The following is a 22,298-nucleotide window of genomic DNA, read 5'->3' on the forward strand; positions in this document are numbered from 1 at the left end:
AATGAAATATTATTAATAAAATTAAATGAAAATAATGAAATAGATACATGAAGTACAAACTTACCACTCTAAAAGCGAACAGTTTCTCCACAATATGCTGTTCATTTCAGAGAGCGAGAAGAGGTCTAATTAAGAAGTAAAAATACTGAACAGAAGTTGGTTCTGTTTTACCTCAAACTGGCACAGTCATTTTGAACTAAGGTAGAAGATGAGAGCAGACGTCAGTGCAGCCAACTGGGCACCCCTTACAAAGTTTGCAAAGATCAAGAATTTCTTTCATTCAGCTCACAAAATCTGCAAATATAAATTCTCTGCTTTTAAAAGGCTCTCTTCTACTTCCTTTGAAACAGGAAATTTAATAGAGATCTATGGGAAGACAATTGCTGAAAGATATGAGACCTTGGACTTCAATGTGAATTATATTGATGGGTAATTATATATAGGCTGCTATCTAACCCAGTCCCTGTAAACTGGTATTTCTTCCAACAGCCTCCTTGACAGCAATAAATTGCAACCAGTTGGCCCAGAATTGCCATTTACTTCCTTTGTGGTTTATTGCAGCTCATGAGTTGGGCTCCAGCAAACTTTGTTAATCTAATTGCGACTGGTCCATTAAGCTAGTTGGTTTGTTTACTGGCAGCACAGTCAATCACAGCTCAGTGTGAATTGTACTGTAATTGCGTCTGGTTGCTGTAGATTTTATTTTGTCTAGCAAATTAAAATTTAACTAATTAAAATAATGTCAGAATCTAAAAGTTAAATAAATTTTCCCTTCCATTTGCATTTTTAGAAAAACTATTCGTTTGAAACAGATGCTCTGGTGAGTCAGAAGACAAAGCACAAGTATTTTGAGACAAAAAGCTTTGTTGTTCACTGCTTTAAACCCTCTCTGGTCACTTCCTTGTTCTCAAACCAGGTTTGATTTTTATTTTCTGCTGCTCTAATGGTTACATGCAACAGAGCAAAGCAGGTTGATTTTAAATATTTACTTCAGACCAGCAGAACTTTAAGCACAGTGAATCCAAAATGAGCATGAATGTTGACCTGCCATCTATTATATGTATTCCCATATGTATAGAAGTATTCTCAGATACTGCTGAGTTATGATTTCCTTGCCCTTGTGTCAATGCCAGGAAAGAGCTAAGCCAAGATGGGTATTTTAAGGATAAACTCTCAAGCTGTAGTTACTGTGCTGGCATTTTAAGGATCATTTCTGGATCAGGAGCCAGGGAAGGTGTTTATTCTCAGTTAGAAGTTTTGCTTGCAGCAGATATTTGACCACTGGATGCTTTTTAACTACTTCTCATCCCTTACTAAGTAACTAAATTCTCTGCTAGCATGAATGAAAGTCCAGTGAGGATTCCTGCCATAGCAGCTGCACCCATTTATCACCCCCACATTTTTGCTCACTGGATGCACATTAACATCTTTTGTTTGATATTAATTATTGTTTTACCTGTCTCTAGTGGAACTTCAAACCTTTGATCTGTGTGAAGAATGGCTGTTCTGTCTGACTGCGGGCTGGAGCTGCCTGCATGCTCTCTTGTTAGGTACCTGTCTCTAGTGGAACTGCAAAACCTTTGATCTGTGTGAAGAATGGCTGGTCTGTCTGACTGCAGGCTGGAGCTGCCTGCATGCTCTCTTGTTAGATTACTCATTTACAGCTTAACCTCCTGGTAGCCAGAAAGGAAATGGCCTCAAAATCATAACATATCAGGCAGATTCACATCATAGATTCACATGAATAATTTGTCTTTTTTTGTGTGTTAGTAAACACATACCAGGTAGAGACTTGGACTTGACCAGAGCAATCTGTCACTCAGTTGCACTGATTCAAGATTTGAAGCAAAAAAGAGAACCATTTTTATACTTCCAAGTGTGTTCTGCACCCTTTTCCATGGTTTTTATGGGATGCAATGGTCCAGCAATGCTGAACCAAACATTTTGCAGCATTGAACTTTTTTCTATTAATCCTTAAAGGGAAAGGCATCTCTGACATCAGCAAGCTGTATTAATAAAAGCAAACTCTTAATAAACCTCACGAAACTACACTCTGAAGCATGGGTCATAGCAAAGTGTTTGCAATGCAGGTTTTAATTGCATATTTTCCTTCATTGCCTGTTAATTTTCAAAGAATCATTGCCAACCTTAGCTTATTATGCTAATTACTGTGAATTTATTGCTCCAAACTGATTCTTCTCTCCAGTGGAAGTTGTCCCATACCATATCAGTGCTTTAAGGTGGGGATAGTTGAATTTGCTATAATGCTTGGGTGATTTCTAGGAGAGGTTTTTTGTAGTGTTTTTCCTCAGTGAAATAAAGAAATGACTGAGCTGCATCTTGAAGCAGTGTGGTTGTATGAGCATGATGCTGCACTCATGCTGCTTCTGGAAGGTAAGGGTGGGTAAAGTCCTTTTGGGGCTCAGACCAGCCCTTCCCTACAGGGAGGAGGTATCTGGTCATTCAGAACTAACACCAGTGTCTTGAAGATGGTCCTACCACAGTCTTTATAGAGGTGTAGTTCCCGCAGCATTAGGGGAATACACTTGGCAGATGAAGACATTAGAGACTAGGGGTTTCCAGTTTTCTAGGAGGTTAATTAATGCTAGACACGAGTGAGGGGAAATTCCTGTCCCATTTGAAAATATTGGCTGCTGATTTTAACAGGCTCAGAATTTCATTTGTGACATTTTATTGTGTTGTATCTCATCTTCCCTGTTTTTTTGTTTTTTTTTTGCCTAGGCCAGCTGTCCTTGTGGCAGAAGGAGATGGATGGACCAGTCTCTGCTCTTTTGCTGACAGGCAAGCTGGAAGGATGTCAGTTCTTGATTCACCTTTGGTTTGTCTGAGTGCAAGGGCTCTGCACAGCTTGTGCACAAAACAATTTCTTGGCTTTTGAGGAAGCTTTTTTTTTTGCCTTAAGATGGAGAGGGATCTTGGGGAGTTGACCATATGGTCTGTGACAGGGATGGGGGCAGGATACTTTCTCTCAGTGGTTCTAGCCATAACCAGGCAGCCCCAGAGATTATATGCTATGCCCTGGTCATATCTGTTCTGTTCAGCTCTTTAGACTCCAAAACAACATAGCCATTTCCAAACTGCCTGTTGACCCTGATCAATGCAATGTCTTCAGTCGTATAATGAAACTAATTTGAAATAAGGCCCAGCTAACCTGGGCCCAAATTGGGCAAGGAAAGCTCTAAAAATTTCACATTGCAGATAGGCTCCAGTGCCTGGGTCCTGACACAGTTCATTTATTGGTATTAATGTATCCTGGTCTCCTGTAAATTGCAGGGGACCCTTTAGACTGCTGGCGCTTGTACCTTGTTGAATTACAGAAAAAAACCCACAGATTTGGCAGCAGTATTTCTTTTATGAACGATGCACTTCTCACCGTGCCTGTGAGCCCTGGAAATGGGAGGCTGCTTTTACAGGGAACAAAGGGAAAGACCTACTCCCACAGAATTCAGTGCTATGACTCCTGGGGTCCTCAGAGGGCCCTGTTATCACATGGTATAATTTCTCCATGGCTCCCAGCAGGGGAACCTGTATATAAATGTGAGTTGATGATGGGACTTGCTTCGTTCCATGGCTCCAGAAGGTTGGTGTAATGCCAGCATATCTGGTTTAATTGTTACCTGCTCCTTCTTACTGACTGGGGACATGCTGAGGAATAGGTAGAGTGGAAACACTTTTGTTCTCTTATTCACCCTCACCGTGCACCCAGAATTTTCTCCCCTCAGCTTTTATTTCAAATGGTGGTTCTGAAGGTCACTAACAAGGTTAGCTTCTAAATTAGCTTCTTGACCCCTTCTGAAGGGGTCAAGCTGGAGTGCTGTGTGCTGCTGGGAGACATCCTCTAAAGCTGCTGAACTCCTGATCACTGGTGGGGAGATGGGTTGTTCCTCTCCCATCTCACCTCTTTCTCTTGTTTCTAAAGGTAGCCAAGCGTGACTAACCTAGTTGTGTAAGTCCACATCTTTTCTTGATTAGATGATTCTTCTTGCACCCAAGGCTCAGCAAAGCCTTTTCTCTTCACAGCTACCCTATTCAGGCAGAAGATGGACTGGGGACCCTGAAGTGCCGGGTAGAAGGGAACCACATAGGTTGGTGAAAAAGGGGGAAAATCATGGGTGCTCCCATCTATTCACAGTCTCTCTGGTAGCAGGCTGGATCCATTTCATTTTTCCTTACTTCCAAGAACTCTGAAAAATCTTCTGATTTCTTTCCAGGGCTTTGTCTGAGCAGTAAGCTTCCTGCTTGGGAAAGATGATCTGAGTTAAATATATAAAATAAAAGTTAATATCTAGCTCTCATATAGCCACTGATAAGATATCTTGGGATATCTGGGATCTCTTCAGTCAGGTGTCAGAGATAATGGAGGTCTTGAAGGAGTTCTACACCTTAGTAGCATGCTAAGTGAGGTCAGATAGGATCCACAGGAGGGTCTAAGATGACACAAAGCTTAGCCAAACAAATCCTGTACTTGAGATTCAGCTTGCAGGTTCAGATACATAACTGTAGGTAGCTGCAGTGCAGTGTTTACCCGTGATGTAAGGTTCTAAGCTCCCTAAGCAGATATCCAGCTCAATTCCTGCACACACTGCTGAAATCAGCACAGTTATACTGTTGTATGGGGGAGGAGAATCAGACCAGGGCACCTGGACAAGGTTTGGTAGGATGCACTTTTTATGGAACCCCCCACACTTCTGCCGTAAATCTTATTACTTTTCTCTCCTACAGGGTCCCACAATGTTAGCTTCTCGGTGTATAACAAAGGAAAGTGAGTAAAAGACTCTTTTTCTCTCTTTTTCTGTGGTTTCCCATGGAGACACAGCTGCATTTGAGTTCAGGATAAGTGTGTGATGTTTTTACTGAATTTTATGTTACGTTGCTTAGAGATGAGGTTTTGTTATCTTGAGAAGATGATCATCAGATTGGGAATGAAAAGGGAGAATGTTCCTGCCCCAAAGCATCTCCACTTTGGGGTTTTAATACTTTAGCTTCAGTGCCCAAAGTATAAGTCATCTGTTAAACCGAGCTGAATAGAATCCTTTCGGCTCATTTTTAACTCTTCGTCCAAATGGGAAATAATTTAGCTATAAAAGGGGTGAGAATGGGTTTTTGCAGTGTCAAAACCATACTTTACAATGGGGCAGTACTTCTAATAAAAAGATTCAACCGTGTCATGGAGTCTCTTAAATCAATGCCTCAATGTGCTGGTCCTTGTAGAAATGTTCCACTGCTCCTCTGGAGTGCAAATGTCCAGCTCTGCCAAAAGAAGGTCCACTTTAACTTAAATGGCTGAGGATCTCTGAGGCATTTTCTCTCTCTTGCAGGTCAGCAGTACACAAAGGTGCTTGGCTCATCAGTGCCAAACAGGAGCTTTTCTTGTATCAAACGCATTCAGGTATTGCATGGATCAGCCTCACTGCCTGCACTGTCTCTTGGTAGTCCCCACATGGTCTAAGAAAAGACTTCTTATTGCTGCTTTTCCCAAAGATGTAATCCTGTTGTGCCCTCATTTTGAGTGTGCCACTCCCCTGGTATGGGCTTGGCCACACAAAAAGCTGCAGATTAAAAATTTCAGGAGGAGCAGATTTATGTGCTATGGATGTGCTGCCACGGGCTACATCCTACATCCCCAGTGAGTTACTGCTCCTCTCAGATAGGGGTATGTTTGAACTCCAATTTAGACATCCTAACCTGAGACAGCCAGCCAGAGAACAGCAGTATGGCAGGGTTTGGAGTGTTGTTGCTCTATCGTTGTTCCTTTTATTGTCAGATCAGCTGTAGGCTTGAGATGTTGCATCCAGAGAAGCCTTTCCCCCTTAAATCCCACTGCATTTGGTAAGGTTGAGATCTTAGAAATGCAGACCATAAGAGGAGATAGATCCCACATCAGCTACAAGGAGGAGATGATATTCAGCTACTCCAAGGATTGAGTTCTGAACAAATGGTGAATGGCAGGTTCTGGATAAATTAATTCTGATAAATGAGGTTCTGGTTGAGTTCTGGATAAATGGTGAATGGCACCAGTAGTTATAAAAAAAGAGAATTAAGGTATATGAACAATAATAACCTCCATGTGACATTTCCAGCTGTATTGTATAGAGAAGACAATGAAATCCTGAGCACCCACTCAACATTATGGTCATGGGCAAATAGCATCCAAGATTCAACAAGACTCTGTGACCAATAGCCAAAGAAGAAGTAGGGGATGAGAGACTGCAAAGCACTGGGCAGTCTTTGACCTTAGTCAGAGGCTGGTGACCAATAGCCAAAGCAGAAGTAGGGGATGAGAGACTGCAAAGCTCTGGGCAGTCTTTGACCTTAGTCAGAGGCTGGATAAATCCAAAAGGCCCTTTGTTTCACCTGCACAGGTCCCCAGCAAGGTTCTGTCGTTAAGTTGCTGAAATTAATCTAAAGAATGCACTGGTTCCTTATGGGCTGTATCCGAGAAGCTTGGTTCGAGAGAAAACAAAAGTTGGGTGTTTGGTTTTTTAGAACACAGCCAATACATGCCTGCTTTTTGTATATTGTTTATAGCATACAGCTTGTTTCACCTATACATTCAAGTCACTTTGTAAAGGAGGGTAATTTTATGTCAAATTTTATTTACAAATAAAAGCATGGTAAAATGAAATAACCCTGAATGGATCTGGCTATTGGCAGAGCAACAGCATAAACAAGGTCCACCAGATCTCTCCAGTAAACAGTACTGCACTTGAGAACAGCCAATATTGTAAAGTATTGTTTAAATAGCAGATAAATTAAGAAAAACATGCATATCTGGGTAAACGTCCCTCGTATTTTTATGAGTCTTTTTTTTATAACTATACAAATACAGTTGTGTGGTTAAGCTAGGACATTGGAGTGCAAAGTGAGTAAATGTCCTCAAAGAGAAAACTGGGTTTCCGGTGTGGAAGGGCATGACTATAACAGAGGTAAAATCATGGAAGATTCTTGTAGTCGTGATGTGAAAATTCAGGTGTCAGATGTTCAGCTCCCTCCATTAGTCCCTGAAGCCTAAGGGACAATTGGAAAGTGCAGTAACATTTAAACTTACAGTCTAAATCAAGAAGCGAGTCAGACAAGGTCGAAAGGATTAAAACAGTTTTAATTCCACCCTCTTTTTCACAGGTCTGCTCCATAGCACAGAACATACTGGTTTGCAACCTGAGCATGACAGATGCAGCCACTGCTCAGTGACAGTGCAAGCTGTACAGTATTTCTCCTGCCATGAGGTCGAGTTATCCGTGTTGTTCATTCCTGGTGTAATCCCAGCGGCTGCCAACCCCCCCGTGAAGGATCAGGGGGATTCCCATTTCATTCACAGGAGCCTGCTCTGGCTGGAAACAGTGCAAGTGCACTGCTGGCTTGGACAGAAATAGGGCTGGGATTAACGTTTCCAATGGCTTTTTTCAGATCTCCCCTTTTCCTTCCTCTGTAGAAATAGCCTCTGTGTTCCCAGCTGGTGGGAGTCTCGGGGGAGGCACAGACCTCACTGTCATGGGGGATTTCTTTGAGGAGCCAGTGCAGGTCACTGTTGCAGGTAAGAGTAAAAATGTGTTAAATGTTGGGGTTTTTTTTTGGTTGTGGTTTTTTTGATTATTATTTTAAATTTAATTTTTTCTAAATACAGTAGTAATGGCCCTGACCACAAAACCCACCTGTTTTCTTTTTTAAATACAGTAGTAATGGCCCTGACCACAAAACCCACCTGATGTTGATGGATACAAGTACCGGAATTGTAGGACTCACCATCAGGAAGGTCCAGTTATTCTGACTGTGGGCATGGACTGTTTTGCTTGCTTGACAGTACACTTTTTCAGCAAAGTGTTGACCCTTTTTGGAAACAAGATGGTTTCATGCTGCGGCTCAGCCATGTTTTCCAAGTCTCACACAGCACGTTTGTCTTCTTTTGCTGCTTCCAGGTGTCCCCTGTAAAGTCAAGCACGTCTCTCCCCAGCAAATCAGATGCACAATTGAGCCTGTTGGCAAGGGCAGGAGGTTTGGTGCCCCCCAGCCAGGTATGGCATTGAAATAACTGAAGGTCCAAATGAGCAAAAGCACAGATGGAGGGCAGAAATTGTTTGGTGATGAATGTAGTCAATAAATGGCGTTTCCCAAAACTTGGTCTGCTTCAATATCAAGCCAGTTTCTCTTAGGTTTGATAAAAAGGAGGGCCATGGATATTATCCAAGGTCTGGAGCACCTTTGCCATGAGGACAGGCTGTGAGACTTGGGGTTGTTCAGCCTGGAGAAGGCTTCAGGGAGATATTATAGCCCCTTCCAGTCCCTAACTGGGGCTTATAAGAAAGATGGGGACAGATATTTTAACAGGTCCTGTAGTGATAGGACAGGGGTAATGGTTTTAAACTAAAAGAGAAGATTCAGATTAGAGAGAAAGAAGACACTTTTAACAATGAGGACTAGAGAGAAAGAAGACACTTTTAACAATGAGGGTGGTGAAACCCTGGCCCAGGTTGCCCAGAGAGGTGTTCAATGCTCCATCCTTGGAAACATTCAAGTTCAGGTTGGACGTGACTCTGAGCAACCTGATCTAGTTGAAGATGTCCCTGCTCATGGCAGGGGGGTGGACTAGATGGCCTTTAAATGTCCCTTCCCCCCCAAACTATTCTATGATTCTATAGCAAAGAGAGGCAAGATGGAAAGTTCAGCCCACCATTTGGCAATGGGTGATGGTGGGAGGAAGATGTGTGTAGGGCTCTGGAGAAGGAAGGGGAAAGAAGTATGGATGATATTTAGAGGAAGCATAGCTTATCTCATTTTGACTGTGGGTGATCTCAGCACCTTTTCTTGCAATAGCAGATGTGAGCTTGGATGGAAACTTTGCTCTCTGCAAATTTCCATTCCTTCCAGTGGAGGATTTCAAGTTAGAACAAATTCCCTAAAGTGAGATCTGTGTTCTGCCTTGGACTGCAAAAAAGACCCACAAACAGAGCCAATTCATTATTAAAATTTTCTCTTTTGGCTTTCCTCCTTATACCACCACTGATTCTAGCAGGTGCTCTGGGATTTTTGTTGGCTGCTACTGAGAAGGCTTTCATTTTAACTTTCTAGGAAACAGAGGGCTTCTCTTTGAAGTCTGGGATGATGCCTCTGATCTGACAGAAGCAGGTCCTGGATATAGATGGCAGTTTGTACCTAATGCCAGTTCCCCAGTAAGATTTCTGTCTGGGGCAAAGAAGACCTTCAGGTACTCAGTGATGTTAAAAAAGAGATGAAGCAACGGCAATCACCTTTAGCATTGTAAGGTGTAGAAATAACACCTGACAGCTCTTTATAGCAGAGCCTTGCTGCACAGCTCCTAGAAATCAAAGCAAACCCTCTGCTCTGAGGTCCTTTTGAAGCTCAAAATATGCAGTGAAGTGCTTTATTTTTCCTCCTTTTTCTTTTGCTTGGTATTTCTGCTCTACCTGGCCTATATGTGCTGAAATACCATGAAATTAATTGTTGCAGAGGTAGAAGGAGCTCCAGTTTGAGCTTGTCCTGGGCTGGAGCTCTGGCCAGATCCTCAGCTGATGTTGGCAGCTGCAGCATGGGTCGAGTTAATGGAAAGAAAGTGATTTAATCCACACTGATAAAATACCTGAACCATGTTGATGCCCATTGACTCTTCAGATACGCCCTTGAAAAGCTGTGTAATATGCATGAATGTTTTCATTTTTCTATCATTTCTCTGTTTTCCTGAGTTGATCTTGCATGTGATTTTTGAGCCTTTTCCTGCCTGTTCAGGGTTAAGACTTTGCTTGACCAACAAAAGGTGACCTAGAACAGTATCCCCAAAGCCATACTTATTTTTACGGAGCTGTTTTTTGTTTGGTTGGTTGTTTTTTTTTCCTTTTTGAAACCTTCTGTGAAGCATAAATGACATTTAATGTGAAAACGGTTCATTTTGAGGTTCCTTCAGTTTTGAAAACCCTAAGTTTGGTTTTTTTTGCTATAACTTGGTTTCACAGGCTTTCCTTCTTGCTCAGTGTACATGTGAAAGTGGGGTGTGGGGCTGTTTGTTTTGTTTTTTTTTTTTTCAAGTAACTCTTGTATATTACGGATGTTCTACTTCTGCTTAGCTCCAGGCTTCGTGGATTTTTTGTGGCTCCTCAGACCAACAATTACACCTTCTGGATTCAGGCAGATGGTCAGGCATCTCTCTACCTAAGTTTGTCCCAAGATCCAGAACATAAGGTATTACTCTTGGCAGAGAAAAAATGAGATCAGGATAGGAAATGGTTTTAATTAAGGTCATGACAAGTGGGAATTTCCCCAGTGTGAATTGGATTATTGGCTCTTACTATGAATCTGTTGCGGAGTGAAATCTTGTGATTATATTTGATATTTTACATTGGCCTTATCAGCTATATAGCTCATGAAAAAGTCAGTCTTGTGACCAGACTCTGTCCTTTCCAGAAGATCACTATCACTAACAGTCTGTGCAAGGGGACCGGAAGGTTCCTTGGTTCACCTCCTTTTATTGCTGGTTGAAATTTTGCCCTCTGAAAACGTTGGTTCTTCCCTTTGTAAAGCTGAGATGATACTAAAAATAAAGGTGATCTATTTCTCTGGGTTATTCTTAAACCAAGTAACTGAAGATGGCTAAAAGAAATGTAAAGGACTTCTTATTTATTTAAAAAAAAAACCCTAACATTACTGGTCTTGCTAAGGGTAACATATTATACTTCACAAATCTGTTGGCATAATTCTTTTGTATTTGGGGGGCATGGGATATAGAACTGAAATCGTCCACGAAAAGTTGCATGGAGAACAGTTATTAGGGTTAGGGTCAGCCATAAGAATTATCTTCTTTATTATTTTGAATGCTAAACCAAAAGTCTTTGAGATTATGGCTTTTTTCTGTATAACAGGAAGGAGTGTGTCAACCATCAACCCACTGCTATCAGTTATAAGTGCAAGCCTGGGATTTTTTTGAAGTTGTGGTATTGGACAAAGTGTCTTTTGGGGCTGGAAGAATGTCTTTGTAACTGATTGACTTGGTTGGTCTGGACACAGGTGAGAATAGCTTCTCTCCCTGCCGGCAATTCGGAGTGGTCTGAGAACTGGGTGAAGAGCTGGAGCGAGCAGTGGCAGCCAAAATCCCAGAAATTTGAGCTAACTGCTGGCTCGAGGTACTACCTGGAAGCGCTGCACCATGGAGAGGCACCCAGCAACGGGATGAGGGTTGGAGTCCAGATACATAACACCTGGCTGAATCCCCACGTGGTGAACAACTACTACATCGAGAGACACGAAATTCGGGCTCACTCCTTGCGTCTTCCAGAAGTGCTGGTTAGTGCTGTGTGCTTGGCCCTGAGAGCTGGACTAGCCCTGAATCAGTTGACACTGATGGTAGAAAATCTAATTGTACAGGTCTTGTTGGTGCTAGACATGAAAGTGTGTTCTCACCTGGTTTTCAACCCACTGAGATAGTTGATGTGAAATAGCATCATGAGTTGAAGGTGCTCATGTTTTTTTACACTCATTGGTGGATATATGTAAATGCATTATAATGCAATACTCAACAATTAATTCTATATATGATTCTATAATGTGCTCCATATGTTAAAGTGTAAGCAATGCTAAGTCCCCTCTGGTTTTATCTCGCTCATTAATGTTTCACCTTGTTACCTAGTGTTAATTAATAAAAGCTTGTAATAGTTTTTCTTCCCCCCCACTTTAGTTAACAGCACCCTCACAGTGTGTTTTATCTGGTCAACCCTGTATTGCAATTGGATGATAGAAACTTTCAGCTTGATGAAGTGCTCAGCCGTGAGGGAAGCTTGTCCTGGTGGTTAAACCTCAGAGCTGCTGGTCAGGAGCTTTAGGGACCGTTTGTGGGTGCTGGTGTGTCTGCACAGGTCATGTACCCCGTGTGCTCCTGTTAATCTAAGAAAAGGAGCCCAAGGCTTGTGTCAGGAGAGACCACGGATGACAAAAGCAGGTTAAGAGTAGCTGAAGGGCCTCTTCATTTATAGAGGCTTAAAAAGGCAAAATGCTGGCCATAAAATCCTCCCCAGTAGAAGATACCAGGTTTGAGGTCTGTGCATCTCATGCAGTTTGTATCTGTTTTCATTTATTTATTGTATTTCTTTGCTTGCCAGATGTTGACTGTGTCTGGTACAGGGTGTTTCAGTATCTCCTGGAATAACGTATCTTGCAGAATGATCCCCACAAATGCTACAGCTCTCCAGGTAGGCATCGTTAAATGCAGTCACCCGGTCCTCTGCTGGGGTGTGATGGAGCTCTGGTACTTGACAGAAGTTAGGTGTTTGGCCCAGAAACTGAGAGAAATGTTATATGATGTAGGGGTGGGTTTTTGGGTGGGATTTTTTTGGGGAGCTGAGTGTCAGGTATATTCTAAGCATATCACAGCATCTGATCTTGGCCAGTCATGTCTGCAATGAAGTATGTGGTATCTTCAGACACCAGACCCTTGGACTTCCCCTGTAAGATCAAATGTGTAGTATATGGCTTTTGTTTCAGGCAATAGCCAAAGCAAAGAGATAATTCTGCTCCCTAGCTGATGGAAAATGCAGCGATGACTTGTGTGTTGAAGCTCTCTGCTCTAATGATCCAGACACTGTTGTACTATGACTGCTTTTCACTTTCTTAATTTTTTTTAAAGGTTCAAACAGCAATAGAGGAACTTCTTTCAATAGGATGTGAAACTGAGCCAACTTCTGCTAAAATCCTTTTCCGCGATGGCTTTGAGAAAGAAGGTAGTGATCTGCTGTGACAAATAAGCATTGTTTACTGTGAGAGCTGATTTCCTTTTATGAAGTAAATGTACTTTAAACTTTTAATGATAGTAAATTTACACTTTTAATGAGTTCGAGTACATATATTTGTTTCTCATCAATTCATTATTTGTATGTATTCCAATGGGGGGAGTTTATGGAACTAATATTAAACCCAAGATGACCAATGTAATAATGAAATATTCTTTCTGTGATATGCTGCATGACTCAGCCATATTGCAGCAGGCTTATCAAAACTGGGGATATGTTTTGGTTGTTAGAAACGTTAGAAGTAGAGACAAAAAAATGCAAGTTTTGGGGCATGTGAAATTATTCTTGTTTCAATATGTCTCCTGGGGAAGCAACTCCAGTGTAGCCCACAGCTGCAGCTCAGGCTGTGGAAACAGCTGATTCTGACTCTGGAGGTCTTCGCTTCCAGTGTTTATTGATGACTGAAAGTGAAACAGTGGAAACATCTGTGCTCTAACTGACTGAATCTGAGCAGATTACCTAAGAGTAGAACAGTTTGACAAATTTTGGATACCCACTTCCTGTGTTTTCATGAATCTCTTGACCATACTGGTGTCTTCTGAATAACTTTCAAACCTCTCATCCCTTCTTGTTCTTTTTTTTTTTTTTTTAATCTGTCAGATATGAAGGGCTTCATTACCACTGGACACATTGTCAGTGGTACAGAGCCTTTCTGTGGGAGGTTCAGCGTTCACGGACCAAGCCAGCTGGTGAGAACTTCCCCATCAACTCTACCAAGATATGATCTTACTGAATACACACATGTAAGTGGCTGCTCTCGATGAGTAGGTTGCGCTGGGAGGTGAATACTCAGAGCACAATCAGCTTTATAAAATCAGCTGATCTGTTTACATTTCTAGACCCACAAAAGTTCATGTCTTTGGACTATGCTTGTGGACAGAGCAGAGTGTCTTTTATTGATTGGGTGGGTAGTTTGAGATCCCTGTTTAACACAACTGGCTGCTATCTGCTCCAGGGGATACAACCCTTGTAGAGGGAAAGGAAAAGCTGAGATGGTGTTGTGGAAAAATGGAAGATGCAGGGATGACCACTTCTTGCCAAAAGTAAAAAAAACCCTTGCTATCTGGGGGTCTGCTTTAGCTCACTTTCCTGCTCATCTTCTTCAGCTACTTTTAATAGGAATAAGGTCTTGATTTCAACTGTCATCTCTTTTTTTGCCACCTGGGAGTGGAAAATAATTGGGTGTTGTAAGGAAAGAGGTCAGAGGGGCTTGAAAGGGAAAGATTTATCCCCAAAGCTTCCTGTGGTCCTTCCAGACTCCTTTCATTTCCCTTTCACAGACCTCTTCCAGTCCCATTTCCTCACCCGACACCACTCCCAAACCTTGCAAATCAAACCAACTCCTCCAGTCTCCTTTCTTTCCTCCCAGATACTTGAAATCCTCATTGGTATGTCCCAGCTATGTTTTGCTCCAGAACATCACTGAAGCTGAGGGGGTCAGTTTGATGCTATGTGGTGGCACACAGGTCATCTGGATGCCATGCTCTGTCTTCTATAGGTGCTATTCCAGACAATTTGGCCTTAAGTGGTGGGTTTTATGGCTGACCTTAAACAACATGTTCCCTACTAATGTCAAACTGGGATTGAAACAGAATATAATATCTTCTACAGACATTACATATAAATTACATCTGGTTTGATCTGTGATTATTTCCCCCCCATTTTTGCAGGTGTGTTTTGCCCACAAAGGGCACATGAGCAATATCCTTCACATCTCAGTGTCCTACACCAATGTCTCTTTAAGTTCAGTGAAGAGGAACATCACCTGCCTGTGGGATTTCAATAAAACTGACTCTAAAAGGTATTCAGATTCTTACAGTTTCCAAAGATGTCACTTTTCATGGTAAGAAGGTGTACCAGGAAAACTGGGAGAAGTAGGTTCTTATTTGTATAGAACAAATTGTCAGTTGGGCCAAGCTGACACTTCCTCTGGCCCTGCAAAGCCTTTCCTGCAACACACTTCCATTCTATTTAAGGACTTGTTGAGTAAATGTGCAAGTTTGTTTCTGTAAATCTGCAATAAATGTTTGTTATTACATGCACCATCTCACTGTACTAATGCACGGATGGAGAGTTTGTTCTGTCTCTGGTAATCACACAGAAGGTTTCCAAGGACGTTGGTTTCATGGTTTCTTTGTCAACAGTCAGTGGATTTTCTGCAGTGAGATAGAAGAACTGAATTTTTCTTTTTCCCAGGAAACTTATGAGATCATTGGTACACAAAGTTTTGAAAGCTGGCATAGTCTTTGATTTTCTATATTTCATTTAAAATACATGGGTGGAAAACCTTTGCAGTTAGAAATACAGTTAGGGGCAGGCAGATGAAAAATCAGGAATCTGTGAAGAACTTCAGGAAGTGAAGTTGGCAACTTGGGTATCTCTAAGGTTGTGTGATGGGTGTGTGTGCATGCCTGGAAAGGGCAGAGGGGGGTGAGATTATATTACTACATGGTGGAGAGAACTGGGAGCTCTGAGGAATCATCTGATATTCCTAAAGGGCCTGAACTCTGGATTGGCCCCTGCTGAGGTCACTGATGCTCTGGCAGAGTTTTTGCCAAAAATAGAGCAGAGGTAGTCACTCCCACATCCCCCTCTCTGACACAGAGGAGGACAGAGACATGTAGAGAGTGATCACAAGCCACTGAGCAAGTGTCTTGTGTATGAGTAACAATAATGGCAATAACAGCAGCACCTGATGTTACCTGGAAGCTTCACAAAGCACTTCAAAACAAGTGACTTCAAAAGACACTTATTGCAGCTACCTCACAGCAAAAAAAAGAGAGATTGTACAACCTTGGTGTCTTCCAGCTGGATGTTCACCTGCACTGACCTTTGGAAAAGGTGTGTGAATCACTCCACGCTTCTCCAGGATCTCCCTGAAAATTCCCCGGTGTTTGTGCATCAGATAGACTTGCAGAGCCCTGTGCTGCAAAAGAAAACACCCGGGTCATTTTATCTTGATGAAATCATCATCGCAGACAGAGCTGTGACTGGTAATCTGCTTTTTTTTTTTTCTTTTCTGTTAATGTTACCATCTTACCAGAATATTCCATTAAAATCTTTAAAGATAGGACTGGTTGAACCTTTTTTGAAGAGGAAGGGCATTTCACAGCAGGCACAGAAATAATTTGGGTTTTTTAATGTTTTTGTTTTTTTTTATGAAAACCATCATGAAGGAATCGCCAAATAACGATATTATTGGTTTATTTGAAAACATGTTTCTACAAATGTAACTCTTGAATGGTCTTGTCCAGACAAAAAAAAATTAAAAAAATAAAAAAAATCCCAAGAAGATATGTTTCCAGTGATGAAATGAAAATAATCTAGGTATAGTAACAGCTGTTCTCCTTGTTCTAATAAATGCTTGTGCTCTTTTTCTTTCAGTTTCTCAGAGAGATCCCAAACCACCTTGGCCAGGTGGGAGGGTAGTTGAAGAGGTGTCTGTGGTGGGGTCTTCTCCTACTTACAACGTGTCCTGGATGGCGCCTGGTTGTGGTGCAAGTCTGCCCCTTCTCTCTCTAAGGTAGGGACAGTGAGTAGATTTTCTCAGTACTCAGTAACGTGTCTTGTAGGTCACTCTGATGTGTCTGGAGCAGGTTGTTGTCTAAGACAGGACATTAGAGGCAGTGGAGGATAAGACTGCAGCTTGGAAATCACCGTGCTTCTGTTGGAGTCTTCTCCCCTAGGCATTTCATAATCCTATTCGGCACAAAGGAAAAGACTGACGTGACAATGCCTTGGAGATGTTCTTCTTGCCTTAAGAAGATCAATCTCTTCAGTTTATAAAAAACAAACAAAAAGACAAAAACAGATTAAGAGACGGATTGATCACAGTACCTCTCACAAGGAAAGGAAAAAAAACGGTGCTTGACACTGGCTTCTCCACCTTACAGAAGAAGATGTAAGAGAAACTACTTTTTGACACTGAAGCCAGGAAGACTGGAAGACAGAAATCAGTGCATGGTTTAAAAATCGGTGGGCTGATCTCTGTCTTTGGATACCTTCAAAACACACCTGGCTCTTTCTCCGAACTGAGCACGTGCTGTGCTGTGTTCTAATACAGCTTTCTGCAGTCGGTTCAGGGTTATTAGGTAAAAATCTGCTGTACCAGCTGTACGCCCAATGAGAAGGCTCGGTGGTCCTTTTGGTTTTGGATTATTGAAAAATAGAAGCAGCTGCTGCTGAGCTCTGGGTCTTTAGCTGCCATCCAGACACTTAACCACATGGTGGCATCATTGTATCACAGAGAGTCTCTCCTTTGAAAAAGGAGAATTTTAGTGCTAAGGGAGAAAATATTTTAAGTTTTAGAAATTGGGTAAACTTTAATGTGAAATATTACTGAAATTCAGGGGAATTAATATTTTAACAGACTCGAAGAGGTTACAGGATGAAGCAGGAAAGCTTTTTGCCATGTTGTAGCTGCTGCCCAGGCTACATTGAGTTGGTCCTTTAAAAACACCAGTACAGGGGCAGGACTTGCTTGTGCTTGGTGTTGTATGAACTGTTTCTTCTACCTTAAATAAATAGATTTTTTTTCCATTTTTTTCTGTTTTGTGCATTGCCTACATCGTGTAGGTTTAATTTGGGAGTACTCAGATCATTTTGAACTCTGAACGTGTTCTCCATACGTCCCTCAAGAGTGTTCCATAGGTATCCCTCTGCTGCTGGAGACATGGGGGTGTCAGAAGTGGGGGTCTTGACTGCTAATGGCTTCATCTGAACCCTCTCTGTCACACAGAGGTGCTTTGCTTGGGGAGGGCTCTAAGGAGTATGGCCACCTCTATGTCTCCACGGAGGATGTGAGAGTCAGCCTCACCATTCAGAGACTGCAAAAGTCATCCCCACCTATTGGAGGGACCTTCTCCATCCACTTGGCCAATATAGTGATATCAGGTAAGAGAAGATGCAAGTACAGGTCCTGCATTTCCTTTGCCATGAGCCAAGTGAAGAAGAGACAATATAGAGCCTTGGAAATGCTTGAGATACACGCTGACTCCCTCTCTCTGCCCCTCTTATCTAGGAAGTTTCCAACCTTTCTATTTTGAAGGAAGAAGACTTGTACACTGAAATTTCATGTCTCCCAAAACTGTAGATTGCACATAATAGCAAGTATTACTTAGACAAAATTTCTAATGGTTACAACTGGAGACAAGTTTTGCGGTTTTCTAAGCTATTAAATAGTGCAGATCTTTTGACATTTGGGACCCAGTAAATTTCCTTTTACTGTTTTTTTTTTTTTGCAACTAGATGTTTGAACCACAACAGACTCACACTAATAATGAAACATCTTTCTTTTCTAGGTGCAGGTAGACACACACTCCTAGGGATGAGGATATCTACTTTTTTTTTTCTGTCTTTTTCAGGTGTTTCAGTGCACGCGTCCTCCCACCACCTCCACAAGCTTTTGCAAGACAATGTAGATCACTCTACAGCCCCATACTTCAACACCAGTGACTTCATCGTGACCAAAGACTCAAACTCTTGCTATGAAAAGATCTGGACACTGACTTGGAAAACAAAAACTGGGGACTTACCCAATGTTATTAATGTACTGTAATTTCTTTTACTAATATCCACTTTGAAGTCCATTCAATATCTTTGGCCTTGGCTGATTTGTTCTCCCAGCATTTATTTTTATGCAGACATCTGTGGGACCTTAAACTAAGTGTCTTCCTATTAGGAATCGCAGCTGAAGCAAATTCCAGATTAGATGATTAAAAAAGCAATTGCAGTTACAGGAGGGGAAATTACAGTTTCAGAGTCTGTGCTTCAAAATAAGGAGGCTAGAATGTAATTTCTGTGCTTCATTTCAGTTCTGCAGAATAAAGAGAATTGCTATACTGAAGTGAAAGATATTATAATCACATTTATATTTCAATGAATAACTTAAGCTCAATGCAGATTTGTGGCATCATTTCTGGGCCAAGGAGGTCTTTTTCTGAGAGCTATTCTGTATGGGTTCATATATGGTTGTCATAAGTCTCAGACGATTTATTTTTATGCAGACATCTGTGGGACCTTAAACTAAGTGTCTTCCTATTAGGAATCGCAGCTGAAGCAAATTCCAGATTAGATGATTAAAAAAGCAATTGCAGTTACAGGAGGGGAAATTACAGTTTCAGAGTCTGTGCTTCAAAATAAGGAGGCTAGAATGTAATTTCTGTGCTTCATTTCAGTTCTGCAGAATAAAGAGAATTGCTATACTGAAGTGAAAGATATTATAATCACATTTATATTTCAATGAATAACTTAAGCTCAATGCAGATTTGTGGCATCATTTCTGGGCCAAGAAGGTCTTTTTCTGAGAGCTATTCTCTGAGAGTATGGATTCATATATGGTTGTCATAAGTCTCAGACGAAGGTTCAGTTCACAGTCTCCCATCCCAAGATTTATTGTTTAAGTTTTGCTTCATGTAGATCAGTCGTTTTTGAATAAGGACTCAGACTGAGCTGCTTCCTTGCTCAAAAAGAAAAACTATTTCTTTGTAGATCCAGCTTCTAAAAGTGTAAAATCATCTTTGATGAAGGAATGAGTTTTCATGCTCAAGACCTCGTGACCTGGACAGTGAAAAAAGCTTGTGCTGCACCTTCAGCTGTAGCACAGGCCCTTGTTCAACCAGAATCATATCTTTGAGAAGCAGACATTCAAATCTCTTCCCACGCCTAATTCCAAATGATATTATTACTGAGTATTAGAAGTTTATTTGCAAATGTGGTTCCTCAATCTCTTTGCCTCAGTTTCTTGGCTGCAAGATGAGGACAGAAACAGGGAGGTGCTCTGAAGCCATAGGTAATGAAAATTTAAACCTGGATATAGGAGTTACTGAAGAAGCTTGAGAAGAGGTTTCCAGGAGCTATTTGTTGTATTGTAAAGACCTTCTATGAACTCTGGGAGAATAGTTTCAATTTAAAAACATGGGATGGAAAAGGGGGAGAAACTTAAATTCTTTGTTCTTTACCAGGTCTCTGCTGAAAACCTCGCTGGTCTGAAGCCAACTGTTTCTAGTCGTGTGGTCTATGATGGAGGTGTGTTTATTGGGCCGATATTTGGGGACATGCTTGCGACCTTCAACAATAAAACACAGGTGAGATGTGCTGTCATGTTTCCTATTGATTTGTCTGGGTTGTGTAGATCCAGGAGTCTCACAGGTTTTCAGTTACCTACCTCAATCACCAAATCCTACAGCTTCATCCTTTGCCATAAACCGGTCAGATTCTACTCCCTAGTTTGTGGAGCAGGACTTTCCTCCAAGAGCTATTGCAGGTGGTCAGAATGGTCATCATGGGTGACAGAAGATGATTTATATCTTTTGAGGCTGGCCAAGGGCTTATATACTCTCTGGACTTCCATCCTTGCTGGGTCCTACAGTGTTTGCCACCAAACTTGGAGATGACAATTTATTCATCTGCAGCGTTCCAGCTGATATACTGATGAGCAAAATAAATGAGATGGTGGCTGTGGTACTAGTCTGTGAAGTAAGCAAGTCCATCAGCCTCTGTGAATCTCAATTCTTCGTGTGTGAAAAGGGAGCAAGGAGGGCTTCCTGGCTGAATGAGTCAGCTGGATGGACAAATGTGTTGTAGAGCAGTGCACTTTGCTGGCTTTGCTGTCAGTGAAGACTGATGGGCACTGTAGCAATAACAAGGTGATGCTGGATGTGCTCAAAGACCAGCTGTGCAGAATCTGGGGCTAGGTCATCCTGTTTTTCTGGCAAGTCTGTTCCCCAATATGGAGACTACCTCATTTCCAGTGGCTGAGCCACCTATGATATCTTTGCCATCTGTGGTGCAGACATACCTTCAAATAGACTGAATGAAACAAGAAAAGCAGCAGCAGTCAGATTTCTTCTTGATTTTTGAAGCTTTATTTCGGGTTGCTGCTAGATGACAGGGTAAAAATGTTCCTCTAATTATTGTTTCTATTCAAGCAGAGTATTTTACAACTCTGTGCTCCTTTAGCTTTTTTGGAGACACTCTGCTTCCACTTTTTGCAGACATTGGTGTACCCTCCTGAAACACCCTTAATACCCGTGAGACAGATGAAGAGGGGCTCTCTTACGCCCTATGCTTTGCCACCTGACTCTCTTCTGAGATATCGGGATCTCAGATGAGATATCTCTTGCTAGATATCAAGGTCACACAGCCCAGCTTTCTTGTTTCAGTGTGAACAACAAGGGAAAAAAATAATTGAAGGCTGCATGCTGAAAAGACACATTCTGAGATTCATTCTAATTAGTTAGCAGGTTGCTTTAAACATAATAAGCTTGTTCCCAAGGCAGGATGGGAAGAACTGGGGTATACGGCAAGCAGGGTCTTCAGTGGGTGCCTAGAAGAACAGGAGTTGGGAGGAGCTGGAGGTCCAGGCAACACGGGAGATAGGATCCTGCAGACACCAAGAGCGGGTCCAGAGAAGGGCAACGAAGCTGGTGAGGGGTCTGGAGCACAAGTCTTACGAGGAGAGGCTGAGGGAACTGGGGTTGTTCAGTCTGGGGAAGAGGAGACTGAGGGGAGACCTTATCGCTCTGTACAAGTACCTGAAAGGAGGCTGTAGAGAGACGGGGGTCGGTCTCTTCTCCCAAGTTACAGATGATAGGACAAGGGGTAACGGCTTCAAGTTGCGCCAGGGGAAGTTCAGGTTGGATATTAGGAAACATTTCTTTACTGAAAGGGTTATCCAGCATTGGAATGGGCTGCCCAGGGAGGTGGTGGAGTCACCATCCCTGGAGGTATTTAAGAAACGTGTAGACATGGTTCTTCAGGGCATGCTCTAGTGCCCAAGATTACTGGTTTGTGGTGGGGTGCTGTGTGGGTGGGTGATGGTTTTTTGGTTGGAGGTTGTTGTGTGTTTAGGTGGTGGGAGCTGGTGTTGTTTGTTTGGTGTGTGTGGTTTTTTTGGTTTTTTTTTGTTTGTTTTTTTTTTTGTGGTTGGACTCGATGATCTCTGAGGTCCCTTCCAACCACTACAATTCTGTGATTCTGTGATTCTGTGAAAGGCTGGTGATACAGCTTCCAAAGCTGTGCACTGTTTTGCCTAAGACTGAGCCCTAACAAGCTTTGCAATTAAATTTGTAATGAGGCTGCAGCAGGATAAACAGCTGTCTGTCAGTGCTCTGTGCTGGCATGGAACGCTCTTGGTAACTCAATGTGGCTACTGATATCACTCTGCAGGTATACGAGGTGAATGTGACTCTAGAAAACACCTCTGTTCCCTTCCCAGGTTTAGGATAACCTTCTTCTCTGTCTCCAGGTGGTGGTGGCGGTGAATGATGTCCTTGCAAACTGTTCTGGTTCGTGCTCTTTCCAGTTCAGCCAGGAACTGACACCCTCAGTCAGTGATGTGGAGTATTCATCAGGTAACGGGGCTTTGTGTCTGAATGAAGTGGCCGAAATGCTGCTCAGTGAAAAAAGATCTGTCAGATGCTGATGATTTTGTGTGCATGTTGTTTTGAAATTTCTGATTTTTATGGAAACTGCACTTGGTAGTGGGAC

General features: G+C 42.1%; 2 protein-coding genes across 2 annotated transcripts in view; both read left to right on the top strand.

The window, feature by feature from the left end:
• Positions 1 to 353: 353 nt before the first annotated feature.
• On the top strand, positions 354 to 18,662 carry LOC106891670 (fibrocystin-like). The gene is made up of 18 exons (XM_014948381.1): positions 354 to 429; positions 2,743 to 2,817; positions 4,042 to 4,106; positions 4,744 to 4,783; positions 5,340 to 5,410; positions 7,454 to 7,555; positions 7,938 to 8,033; positions 9,088 to 9,223; positions 10,098 to 10,212; positions 11,035 to 11,310; positions 12,123 to 12,212; positions 12,647 to 12,740; positions 13,410 to 13,552; positions 14,480 to 14,610; positions 15,618 to 15,802; positions 16,194 to 16,332; positions 17,548 to 17,702; positions 18,173 to 18,662. The coding sequence occupies exons 6-18, from the start codon at positions 7,513 to 7,515 to the stop codon at positions 18,364 to 18,366; spliced, it is 1,797 nt and encodes a 598-aa protein (XP_014803867.1). The 5' UTR covers positions 354 to 429; positions 2,743 to 2,817; positions 4,042 to 4,106; positions 4,744 to 4,783; positions 5,340 to 5,410; positions 7,454 to 7,512; the 3' UTR covers positions 18,367 to 18,662.
• Positions 18,663 to 19,666: 1,004 nt separating this feature from the next.
• The window catches only part of LOC106891668 (fibrocystin-like), a gene marked incomplete at its 3' end in the record, with an annotated part of 118,113 nt that continues 115,481 nt past the window's right edge, over positions 19,667 to 22,298 (top strand). The window contains exons 1-2 of the mRNA XM_014948378.1: positions 19,667 to 19,894; positions 22,057 to 22,162. Coding sequence (XP_014803864.1) covers positions 19,730 to 19,894; positions 22,057 to 22,162 — 271 coding nt within the window. The remainder of the gene's footprint in view (positions 19,895 to 22,056; positions 22,163 to 22,298) is intronic.

Source organism: Calidris pugnax, unplaced genomic scaffold (assembly GCF_001431845.1).
Source record: "Calidris pugnax isolate Ruff unplaced genomic scaffold, ASM143184v1 scaffold140, whole genome shotgun sequence".
NCBI classification, from domain to species: Eukaryota; Metazoa; Chordata; class Aves; order Charadriiformes; family Scolopacidae; genus Calidris; species Calidris pugnax.